Source organism: Hakea prostrata, chromosome 5, assembly GCF_041222555.1.
Source record: "Hakea prostrata isolate BN-2017 chromosome 5, UWA_Hpros_2, whole genome shotgun sequence".
NCBI classification, from domain to species: domain Eukaryota; kingdom Viridiplantae; phylum Streptophyta; class Magnoliopsida; order Proteales; family Proteaceae; genus Hakea; species Hakea prostrata.
Genome location: NC_142604.1, coordinates 50,496,868 through 50,510,379, shown reverse-complemented (window position 1 = coordinate 50,510,379; position 13,512 = coordinate 50,496,868). Strand labels below are relative to the sequence as shown.

Here is a 13,512-nt window from a genome sequence, read left to right as displayed (position 1 = left end):
ATAGGGTCATTAATAAACTCAAAGATCCACAGCCCGAAAGCTTTCCTCCCTTCTTTTACCAATAGATGTGGACATTAACAAAAGATGAGGTGTACAATGTATTGTCAAGTTCTTCACAACCAAAGTACTTCCACCGGATTTGAATCAAACTTATGTTTGTTTATTGCCAAAGGTGAAAACTCCAGAGTTGGCAGAACACTATTGACCAATCAGTCTTGGAGGGGTTATCATTAAGGCTATTGGGAAGATCATGATGGAGTGACTAAAATCTGCCCTATTAGGTATCATTTCACCTTGCAAAGCTGCTTTGTACTTGAAAGACTAATATTTGATAACATTTTTATTTCCCATTAGATATATCTTTCATGAGAACTTTCACTATGTCAAGCATATTAAGAAAGGGAAAAAAAAAAAAAAAAAGGTTTGTAGGCCTTAAGTGAGATATGCAAAAAGCATATGATAGGCTCAGGTGGGCTTTCATTAGAGCTACACTCTCTAAAATGCGATTTTGTAGCACTTGAGTTGATTTGGTTATCGAAACTATCACTACTGTTTCTTATACCCTTTTTGATGAATGGAGTGGAAAAAGAATCCTTTGTTCCTTCGAGGGGCGTCCAACAAGGAGACCCCTTGTCTCCTTTTATCTTTATTCTTTGTGCACAGGTTCTTAGTAAGATCTTTGAGGGTAAACTGGTTAGAGGCATCAAAGTGAGGGGAAGGGCCTCACCTATTTCTCACCTCCTATTTGCAGACGATCGCCTACTTTTTTAAGAACTGCAGCTTCAAGAAGTGACCAATCTTAAGAGTTGTGTGGACTTATTCTGTTCTACTAGTGGTCAAGCAGTGCCTTGAAAAAATCCTCCATCACTTTCAGCCCTAATACTCCTCACAGGTTTCATAGATGGTTTGTTAGGATGTTTGGTATCAAACACCGTCTAAATACTTGGAGCTTCCTTCCAAAATAGGTGTTTCGAAAAAGGAGGTGTTTATGGAGTTAACCATGAGGACCAAGTCCAAGATCCAAGGGTGGAAAAAATTTATATTTGTCCCATGCAGGTAGAGAGGTCCTAATTGAAATCAGTGGTGTCATCTATGGCTACTTTGGTGGGTTCTCATTTCTCTAGTCCAGTTTCTATTCATGACTCTATAAGGAAGGATATATGCAACTTTTAATGGGGGCATATAGAGGCCAAAAAAAAGGTTCATTGGGTGTCACATGAACTAGACTTCCGTGAACCCTTTCTTCATAATCGGGCTCTCTTTGGTAAGTTGGCATGGAGACTGATGCAAAACTTGGAGTCACGTTGGGCAAAGTTCATGAAGGCAATCTACTTTTCATATACAGAGTTTTTGCTAGCAAAGTTGGGGAATAAGCCTTCTTGGGCTTGGAAGAGTGCTTTAATAGGCCGGGATGTTTTAGAAGAGGGGCTTTTATGAGATGTTGGGGATGGTGAGAAGATTGATATTTCGAAAAGTAAGTGGATACCATCTAAGGAAGACTATAGTGTTTCTACCATGAAACCAATTTCATACCAATTCAACAAAGTAGCTGACCTATTACAGGAGAATAGAAGAGATTGGGATCCAATGAAGATTATCAGCTACTTATTGAAGAAGATAGGGCTGCTGTGAGAAAGATCAAGCTGAGTTTATATCATAGAGAGGATAGGCGTATATGGGGACCTGCACAGAGTGGTGTATACTCTACTAAATCAGCCTACCACATGCTAATGAATAATAGAGACAAAGCCCAAGTTTGTGGGGCTTCTTCTTCAAGAACTCATAAATGGGTTGAGATTCTGAAGATTGTGTGAAAATTGATATGGAATGCTGCATCTATTCCTAAAATGAAGTCATTTCTTTGGCGACTTTGTACCAAAGGTATGGCTATAGGTGAGAATCTCTTAAAGAGATAGATCTAGATTGATCCCTCTTGTAGATCATGTGGTGCGGGCTTGGAAACCTCAGATCACATCATTCTTGGTTTCCATTTTGCAATGGCTGTCTGGTTTGGTAGTTCGCTATCCTATTTGGTCCCATCTATTCAAAATCCCTCTATTAAAGATTGGTTGGAGTCCCTATGCCGTGTGGAGTTCCCCTCCAAATATGTTAAGAAAGAAATTATCAGCCTATGTGTTTACCTTTGTTGGTGCATATGGATTTCTAGGAATTCTAATAGCTGGAGCCTCGAGGAAGTTCTTGAAAGAGCCCAAAGATGTGGGCTGAATTTTGGAGCTTGGGAAAGACAAATCTTCATCCAGCTGCTGATAATAATTCACCTCAATCCAATTTGGCAATGGAGCCCCATATGCATTTCGATTAAGGTACTCACTCAGTTTATCGTGATGCTGCATTTCCACTTGAAAGCAACATTGGGGTTATTGGTTTTATTATTCAAAGGCCGGATGGTGAGATGTATGTAGCAATAATTGAGCAGCTTATTAATGGGGAAGCACTAGTTGGAGAAGTTTTGGCAATCAGAGCAGGTTGAATGCAACCTACATCCATGGGAGAGTTTGTAATATTTTCATTATTGTAATTGAGTTGTGTGCATGACTTCTTATATAGAGTCAAAGTCCTTGTTCATCAATATTCTAGGACTTTGATAGTTGTCATCATGTGGATTCCCTAAGTTATAGTGTTTTTAGAGTTTTGATTTACATGAAGATTAGTGTTTGAGATTACATAAATATTAATTAAGGTTTTATAGAAACTGTAGTCTTCTTTGGATTAGTTAAAGTCCTTGTGAGTACCATATTTAGAAACCATATTTGGTGTAGTAGCAGGAGTTTGATCAACTGTGGATGTCTTGGAAGTAACCCTAGCCGCATAAGCTTGAGAGGAAGTGGCGATTAGGGTTTAGGGTGGTTTGCTAGGTGATTTTCCAAAAATACCCTTAATATGCCCCCCCATAAACTCAACAGAAGTGAAATGACCTTAAGGTTTGCCAACAAAGAAGTAAAATGCACAATAGAGAGTGGCTTGGTGAAGATGTCAGTCAGTTGATCCTTAGTAGAAAAGAAACACATATTGTCACACCAGAGGACTGGAACATCAACTAAAATACATGGAGCTTATGTAGGAGAGATTGGAGCCAAGTGAGCTTAGCAGCAACATTAGATAGGGCTCGATATTAGACTCCATGCTAGAGCAAGCTACTATGGTTTGTTTACGAGAACTCCAAGAGACAATGTTGGTTTCCAAGAAGACAACATAACCACTGGTAGCCTTATGATCACCAGAGCAACTAGCCAAGTCAACATAAAAAAAGGCTGTTAATGACATGTTGGAGGATTTATTTATAAAAGACCATGAGAGATGGTACCCATTATGTATCGTAGAATCTTTTTGATAGTAAACCAGTGATCAAGAATTGGACTTTGCATAAATTAACACTGTAACAACCCTCGTAATTCTAACTTGGAATCCGTCTTGTAGGTCCGATAACCCGAAGGTCAAGCCGGGTTAAGTTGTGGAGTGTTCGGATAGAAGTCCATGATCCATACCCTAAACCCATGGATCTAGATTCTCTTGACGAAGAACCTACCTTGCTGGGAAGTTGGATCTCTGGTAGAAGGCAAGTGGTATTTGGAGTTGTCCGAAATGAAGGTAACACCTCCCCCATGTGTTGATTAGGGTTAGGTTGAGGTTGGGTGTCAACCCCTTGAGCAAAGCAATGAAGTACAACAATGTATTAGGGGGCGGTTGCTTAAGGTGGTTGATTGGGCCAATCAACCGCCCCAACCGACCGCCAGGTCCGCTTTGCGGGAAATTGCCTTAATTTGCTCCTATTATCTATAAATAGCAACCCTCGCCCTATTAACGTATTATTATATCCGGGATTTCTATTTTGGATGGTTAGGTGGTAGTAGAGACATGCTAGAAGGTGAGTGTAGTGCGGATTGAGATCTGGAGCTATTCCCCCTCTGTTCTGTGAAATTGGTTGAGGTATGTGAATCTCCACTCACCCATTCTCTTCTTTCAACTTTGGTTTGGTGTTGGATCTATCTCCATCATGTTGGGGTAACTTAATTGTGATGGGCTGTATCCTCTTTTTAATGTTCTTGAAAGGATCCTATTCGAAAACGAATCCCTGCATTCGAATAAGGATGGATCTAATAAAGGGAGATGATTTGGGTGATAGATCTGTGTTAATTTAGGGTTCTGTATTGCTCCTTGATTATAGACTTGTTAAGTTGGGAATATGGATTGAGATCATCCTAAAACCGGATTGAAATCTGATGATCAAAAGTTTGGATTTCGGAGTTGGAAACAGTCTGTTTTTGGGGCAGTTGCTCAAGGCGGTTGCTTGAGCCAAGCAACTGGCTAGGTCACTGTAGCAATGTGGCTTTTGGCTTTTACTTGATTTGACTCATGTCTCTTATATAATCTTGTAACCTATGTTTAGCTATTCTCTGACTTTACTGGAGGTCTTTCAATTGTGATTGGTTTGCACTTTAGGAAGCATTTACTTATTTAAAAGGTAAGGGCATACATTTTTGTCTTTATGCAATAACATGTACATGATGAATCAATTGCTCTCTTTACTATTTAATAATCATGTACCTTGCTGTAACTGTATAAAGCATGATAATACTATTGTATACTTGTTGTTTGTGATGTTCTTTTATGTATTTTATCATTTATGATATTGAACAACTGGTTATGGTATGATGGTGGATGATGTAGTGTAGTTGTGATGGAAAGAGTATCCATCTAAATATCAAAAATAGCCCCCCCCCACCCAAAAAAAAAAAAAAAAAAAGGGCTATCCTTGTATACATAAATGTTGTTCTTACTCTGTTTGATAAATGCATATAACCCAACCGAGAGAGAGAGAGAGGACCGGTACGGTGGTGTGCAACCAGAGAGAGAGACGAGTTACGGGTAGCAGATGGTTGGTGAGCAACCCGCCACGAGTCTTTGGGGGTACATGGCTCTATATAGAGTCAAAGTCTTTGTTCATCAATATTCTAGGACTCTTGTAGTTGTTATCATGTGGATTCTTTGAGTTACAGTATTTGTAGAGTTTTGACTTACATGAAGATAATTGTTTGAGATTACATAAAATGTTAACCAAGGTTTTATAGAAAATGTAGTCTTCTTCAAACTCTTCTTTGGATCAGTTTGAGTCCTTGTGAGTACCATCTGTAAAAACCATCTTTGGTGTAGTAGCAAGAGTTTGATTAATTGTGGATGTCTTAAAAGCAACCCTAGCCACATAAGCTTGAGAGGAAGTGGTGCCTAGGATTTTGGGTGGTTTTCAAGGTGATTTGTCTGAGATATCCTTAGTAGACCTAAACCTTCTCCCAACCAATGTCCATGGCTACCTCCTCCTTGACTACCAGTGATCACTTGAGTCTAAAACTGAGTGGAGATAATTTTCTCCTCTGGAAAACCTAGCTCATTCCTCTCTAACACAATCAAAATCTTTCAAATTCAAATGAAGAATATCCTTAACATCTTAAACCCTAAACCTTAAATCCTAAACAAAATTAAAGATATTACTTGCCTGCTTGCGATGTTGGTTGCTGCCACCTCTACTCATGTGGTGAGCTCATTGAACCTACCTCTTTCACCGTGGCTAACTAGTCTATCCCAGGGGACTGGCCATGGATAGAAGCTATACATCCAATCAAATTTGGAGTCATCTTCACCTCTCAGTTTCCACTACTTTAAGATAAATTGAATTTTCATTCATACTGACAAAGATAGCTGCTTTCAATTAAATTACGTTGAATTATTTTTGTGGATGTTGTAGGAGACAATGACATGAGTGGACAGTGTGATTTCAATTCTCTTGTTTTCTCTTAAAGGTAATAAAAGTGAGATCCGTATCTTCTATTTAATCTATTCTGAATAATAGGGGTGTCCAGTGTTTTTCGAATACGTTTTATATTAAGAATTCAATCGTTTGAATTATAATCTTTTGGGGGTGTGATTTGTAAATGAGTTGAATAATTTATTCATTAACAGGCTATGCGGACCACAAAAGACAATGACCTTGTTTTTTCTGTGATTGGATAGACATGAATTATCTTCCACTAGTTGCTTCTGGAAGGAAACTGTAGGTATCGATAGGTTTTATAACTCAAATCAAAGTCTTCATAAATTCTTCCTTAAAAGGGGAAGATAGCAACTGATCCCTGTTTTTGCTTTTGAAGCCGAGCAATCATTGTGCATGGTTGCAAATCACTGTAGCAGTCAATAGCAAAAACAGCGATCAATTGCTATCTTCCCCTATTAGCAAGAAGCAATGAGAACTCTTTTTTTGATTTGAAATATAAAAAAAGGAATTGGTTTTTATTTTTATTTTTTTTTGGTGGGGGAACCATCTCTATTATTACCCAATGTTGACCGTAATCCATAAGGTAATCAAATCATTCATTGCATTAATAAGAACTTATGAACCAGCCAAATGGTTGAAAACCTCCCATTTACTGTAAACAAAACTGCACAAGATTATAGCACAGGAAGCAATTTACTTGGTTTGTCCAAAGGCTACATCACAATTAAGCAGAGATGAATTCACTAAGAAGAAGAAACTAGAATGCAACCCCAGTTACTTCCTTCCCCCTCTCAACCTGTTGAGAGATTAGAAATATAGATATAGGTAAAAACTATAGTTTAAAGAAAAAAAGACCAAATATCCATCTAAACCTATAAACATCCAAAACAACAAAATAGAACCTCACAATGGTTTAGGGCTCAGAATTGAACCAGTCAAATGAAGAGTTCAAATTTCTGAACATGAGCCACACCCTACCTGGCAGTGGCCAACATCGAAAATCAACCACACGGGCAAGTTCAGGTCCTGAAATAGACCCTGAAATTAATATTTTACATGGTGAAAAATTGTATTCACCATGACAGCTACTTGAGAGGTCATCTTTGGTTTAACATGTTATGTCGAACTTCAATATGAATTTTAGAAATGGAATTTGAACTTCACTTTTGGTGGTTTTGATTCAAAATTTGTTGTGGATTGATTAACGAAAGGTAAGTTTCACTGAATTTTTAGCATTTTGTTATGATTATAGGACAGACGACATTGCTAGAGAAATATATGTGCATTCATTATGGGTCCAATATAAGCTTACACAGAATAAATTCGACACAACCAAAATTTGGTTAGATTCATAGGATCTAATAATCTTGACAATGAATAGAACACAAAGGATAAAAAGCTATGCACAGAGTCATTCAGAAATTGAACTTTACCACCGAACCTCACACATCATTCTTCATGCAAGTGAGATGGTGACACGCAATGGATAAGGTTGCCTTTTCTTCTTTTCTCTTTTTATTTATTTATTTTAAATATCATATTCCAGAAAGGATTTTCTCACTCCTCTGAAAGTGCACTTTGAAGTACACAGAACCCCCTACAAGATAGAAAGTATTTAACACCTTGCAGAACATGGAAATGGAACCCAACAACAGCAAACTAAATGTAATTATAGCACGCAATTGCAGATATGCATGTGGAGAGTCTTGCAGGTTGCTTGATTGATGAAGAACTTTGTCCATTCCAAATTTTGAAGGATAACTATGATGACTAAAATGGATGAAAGTGTTCCTTAGGTCAGATTTGCTACCTACAGGGAACTAATAGAAGAATATATCAGAAATTCTGGACTTGAATAACTTACTCTATATTTAGGGTAAGCTTGCATGCAGCTTTTGGAGGCAAATTAAGTTTCCTAGTTAACGTCTAAATTTAAACCCTACTTATGGAACTAAAGGAGTAGCTGAATCCTACCCTTTTCTGGTGGATAAATAGTATCCTAAGGTAAGCATCATATATAAGAAGCTCATCAAGTCCTTACTAAAGAGTAGGAAAAGACAGATTTTGAGGGGAAATAGGAGAGAAAAAATAAATACTCATTAGAGCTTGAGAGACAAATCAAGGTTCCGAGTGGCTTTCCGGGTTGTCTTAGAGTTACCAGGACATGGAAACAATCCCCCAGTTTCCTCTTTGGCAGTGTTGAACCTCGCAGTCCCACTTCTTGATGATGTTCCGGACACAGCTCCAACATTATAATTCATAACTGGTAGTCTTCCAATTGCCGGTTGTTGATCCATAGGGTGTCTTGACCACCCAACTTGATTTCTGTTCAGAAATGGCTTCTGGATCATTGAGTGCACCTGAATGCCAAGAGACCTGTTGGGAGAACAATGAAGAGAAAAAGAAGGCAAGCTTGAGTAAGGGTTGTAGTCCAAGTGCAACTCTTCAAAAGCTGATATAGCCATTCCCAGCCGCTGTCTCTTTGCTATTGTTCTCTCACGCTTGTGTGCGTTCTGGTGTCCACCAAGTGCTTGAGAGCTATAGAACTTCTTGTGGCAATAGTTGCAAGGAAAGATCCGTGGCTCATCCTTGGCGCCTTCAGGGTTACTTCTTGAATCTGGAGAATTGATTAGATTGAGTTCTGGGATCAGCTCATGATCAGTGTTTTTGCTAGAAAGGCTGAGATCTAAAAAGAGACCACAATTTTTGTGTTCTTCTTTTTCTTGATTCACCTTTCTTTGCTTCTTCTCATCAGTAATAGGACATGGTAGAGCCTCAGCTATCGACATGATTCTTGAGTTCTTATGGGAAGAGAAGCAAATAGTATTTATAGAGGGGGAAAAGTTCTTTGCTATTTCTTTTGAATGATAATCAGATTTAGTGTTGGAGCGATAGGACAAATGTGAGAATTTATAAATCCATCGAAGAGAGCCCAAAACGAACAAAGTTTTAAAAGGGAACTTCCCTGTATTTCGTCCACCATCTATACCAGGTAGAAAAGTGTGTGACAACTACCTCCAGAGAGACTGTTGCTGATGCATGCATTTTTATATTTGCTGTCTTTTTGCTATTTTGGTCTCCAACCTATGCCCGGTTTCCTTATCCTTTAGATTTCTAAAAGATAAATAGTATTTTCCTTCTAGAAATTAGATGATGCAAATCTAAAGCGGATTTAAATCCTCTCAGGAGGGCTCGCTAATGAGTCCCAGTGAGTTATAGAATTCAACTTGAAGCTCTTAATGATTGTTCAATGAATTATAGAATAGTTGACTATGTATAATATTCTAATTCAAAAATTGAGATAAACCCAAAGGAGATTATGACCAATTTCGAAGTTGAGTTTAATATATTGTTGCAAGGTGAGGAATGTACTAAGAAATTGTGGGTTGAATGTAATTCTGTAGTGGTGGTGGTTTTCACTTAAAATAAAAATTCCCTTGATTTAGCTAACAAACATATTTGAAGACTGTAATTATACATTAAAGTCTCTAATAGAAAGTAAGGTGCTGCTATAGGGAAATGAATGCAGGAGCAAACTATACTATGTGTCAACCTTTGTGGCACAAGAACCAGTATCAAGCTGTACTGTATCATGGACTAATTCGATTCTGATAAACTTTAGGGAAGAGATCTTAATAATTTTTGAGTTAAATTTCATGTTATAAATAAAGCTACTTACTTGCATAGATGTTAAAATGAATACCAATAAATTCTAAACACAACTAGAAAATAAGTCGAAGAAACATAGAGATTTGACGTAAATGAACACCAATAAATTCCAAATGCAAATAGAAAATAAGTTGAAGAAACATAGAGATTTGACATGGTTCACACACCAACAGTGCGATGAGCTATGTCCATGGGCAAACAAGAACTTTCACTACGTAGGAAGAAAATTACAATGGAGATCTCTCCCAATCAATTGCCAGAATGACATTATAAAAATTCTCCCACAAAACCCTAAGGCAAAAAATCCCAAATCTCAAGATGACCTCATAAGAAAATATAAGATTTACATTTACTTTTAATCTGATATAAATGAATTGACCATTAGATCATTCAAAAGTGTCCACCAAAATATGCTAGTCCGGATTCATCTTCAAAGTAAGGCACAAATCGCATCACACAAAAAAATATATATATATATATATATATATATATATATATATATATATATATATATATATATATATATATATATATATATATTATATATAGATGCATATATATATTTCACATAAACAACCTCTAACTTCTAAAATTATAAAGCAAATTTATTAGCCAAGTGAATCAACGTGATTATTAAATGCTTTCGGTCCAAGAAAGTTAGAGATTGAACTGCGTGGGATTATACACTATTCACTTAATAAAGCTTTATTATGTTCTTTAAAAGTTAGATATATAGTAATCAAATTAAACCATGATTGCAGAGTTCCCCTTTTCTATTTTATTGACTTCACTTCTCTTACTTTCACTTTGTTTCTCTTTTGGGTAGTGGAGTGGGCTCTTTCCTTCCCCCACCCCCCACCCCCTTTTTTTTTAGGGTGGGGGATTGGTTGGATTGTTGAGTGCAATTATACATGAAAAGCACATCTATTCTTAGTTGACAAATGGTTTACAAAAGCTACAGTTTGAGTACTTGCATTTATTATCATCCAGCTAATAAGCATCACAGAACACTAAAAGAAAAGCATTCATTTGTCACTTTTAGTGACAGAAACTAAAGCTATATGCTGAACACCACTTTTTGTTTGTAACATCGAATTCATTGGAAAGGAAACAATGTAAATGCACGGATAAAATAAGATAGAGAGAACGCTAGAAACTCATTCCAACCGTATATGACATGTAGAAATGGTAACATAGAAAGCAAACATGGCAATGCTGAAACTGACCATTGGTACACCCCTTGATGGTCTCCAATGGCACATAACAAATTAAGGTCCACTCAAGTAATCATTAGCAGTAGCTTGGTTGATTGCTAGAAAGAAGCCTACTCGGAAGGATTGTAACAGGATTGGGTTGGGTAGAGCTTCTTAAAATTCAATCCTAGTCTTGAATGCTTAGAATATTTTGGCCTTGACCTGAGGGACAAATCTTGAGCCCAAATCTTATTAGAGCTTAGGGTGGATCAGGGCCATGAGGGCCACACATACACACTCCTACTACTTGGTATGCTTTACAAAGATCGTAGAATTTAGAATCTTACATAGATTCTGTAGAATGGAAAATAACTCATTGTTATAGGGAAGTAATGTAGTTGTAAATCTTCTAGCAGCCTTAGAGGCTAAGGGTCTGTTGTTTGCTCCCATTGAAGTATGGCAAATCTGATCATTCAAGAGATGAAAAAACAATGAAATGTATAGACATGATTGATGCTGGCAGGGTTCCAATGGATAGTAATATCCAGCATGGTGGTTCTCATTGGCTTCTAAATGTGTTTTGTGCAATAGGGTATGGAAAGCTTGGACCACTTGTTCATGCAGTATGAGTTTGCTGGGGAATTATGGAGGTGGTTCTATGCTTTGTTTAAAGTTAGGTGGATTCCAAAAATAGCCCTAGTGGAGTTTGGGATTGGTGGGGTAGTAAGGGCCGCCTTATTGACCTTGTGGATGTCTGGGGGCTTTGTGCTCATCCCTTGTTGGTGTTGGCAGACAAGCAACTGAAGGAGGTTTGAGAATAAGGAGTGTGGGGTGTAGTGGAATTTTCGTGCAGCTCTATTGGAAACACAAGAGGAGGCCTACTCAACGGATGGGAAGTTGAGTAGGGTGGATCTCTTGGTGGCGCAGTGTGCTAACATTCAGGTCATGCAAAATGTCAATAGGGAGCTTAGAGGGGTGATTTGGCAGAGGCCTACACTTGGGTGGGTTAAATTGAATGTGGATGGATCAGCTCTTGGGTCCCCTCGAAGAGCAGGAGTGGGTGGTGTGTCGAGAGAAGTGACAAGGTTATCTCTTCTTTCCACCAATTCTTAGGGGTGAAGACAAGTATAGAGGCTGAATTTATTGGGCTCACGAAAGGCTTGACAGCAGCCCATTCCTTGGGGGTGAGAAGACTATGGATTGAGATGGATTCAATGGTCATGGAGTCCTCTTCTTTCCCTTGGTATGTGCTACAACAATTGTTTGCATTGAATGGCTTTGTTGATAATATTGAATGGAGGATTTCAGACTATTTCAAAAGTAACCAAGTGGTAGACTTTCCTGGAAAATCTACAACAAGGATGTCACACCCCACCCAGCCAGATCCGGTCATACCCGAATACCCGTGGGGGTGATACACCGCAAGATCTAGGTTCAGTAACAAATCCATACAAAACATGATATAGCATAATTAAATGGACAAGAATAAATCAAGTTCAAGTAATAAATTATCAAAATCGAAATAATGGTTACAGTCATCCATTACTTCAAAATAAAAGGTATAACATCAGAGTTTTGAAAAGAAAAGAGAGTAGTTTTATTCGCAGCGGAAAAACTAAACTAGACTAGTTCTCTAATGGAATCCCACCCAAAAGAATAGTCTTGATACTGGCATGAAGCTCCATGTGCATCCACTTCTTCTTCGATCACTCCTTCAAGAAGATATGTTGGTAACACATCCTCCATTTGGAAGAAGTCCTTATAACCTGCAACATAATCTAAAAGAAAAAAAGACATATAAAAGGAATGAGTTCAACAGAACTCAGTGAGGTCAATTCAACATCATATTACACATTAATTCTCAAGATTCCACACCACACATATAACATGAATATCAATAATGTAATTAATGACAATGATATGATATGTGAATGATTATGCTCCTAACTCTATCATGAAGTCTCTATGGTAGACACGCATTAAGTCATACACTAGTCTTCTTTGGGCGGTCTCACCACTCTTCCCTCACGGCTCTGATTCACGTCTGTTGGGTTCTCCGCGGTTGTTGTGTAAAGTCCTGTCAAGCCATGGTTGGGGATTAGGTCACCACTCTCTCACATCACCATTGGTATAAGATTTGACGCATGTCAAGGATAATCCTAGGCCAATGCAAAGTCATACGGTCTCGTACTACATGTGGTATAGATACTTCCCCTATGGCACCAACCAACTCGGTTCAGTATCCAATATCTCCCCTCATGCCTAGTGCCCTGTTGGTTCGATACTTTCCCACCTAGAGTCAACGTATCCTATGACACCAACCAACTCGGATTACGTTGACCCCTAACCCTATAGTCATCCACATATAATGGACAGGATGTTCTTCATGTCCTCTCACGGGTCATTTCACCGGTCTTGAGCGCCCATAAGCCCTTGTCTATTATATGCAACCCTACCATCTCATGATGACAGTGGGCCTACTTGACACACAGGACCCAACCATTAACATCACGGGTTAACCGGCTTCAATACCCCTGCCAAAAGGGTAGTAGTACTCATGAGGTCACCTAACCAAACACTTCTAGACATGCCCTAAATATGTAAATCAATAATCGGGAAAGAGCCAAGGGCACCATAGGAATGCGTCCTATACCGCCTCCTCTGGTATCCTATGGCAAGAAATGCCAAAAGGGCATTCCCCATTCCCAACCACAATATAAGCAATCATATAATATCACTAGGGCAATGGGTGAACCCACAACCCTAGTAGAAAATACAAGGTAGAAGAAATAATAATATTTCTCCTCTCATACAATCACATTCCATTTCATAACAACAATAATAGATTTCAAAGCAAGGAGC

The 13,512-nt window shown here is 38.2% G+C and overlaps 1 protein-coding gene across 1 annotated transcript; it reads right to left on the bottom strand.

Moving 5' to 3' along the window:
- Positions 1–7,581: 7,581 nt before the first annotated feature.
- Positions 7,582–8,577, bottom strand: LOC149016381 (zinc finger protein 3-like). The gene has a single exon (XM_089156746.1). It carries the CDS (start codon positions 8,575–8,577, stop codon positions 7,888–7,890), a length of 690 nt encoding a protein of 229 aa, XP_089012872.1. The 3' UTR covers positions 7,582–7,887.
- Positions 8,578–13,512: the final 4,935 nt, after the last annotated feature.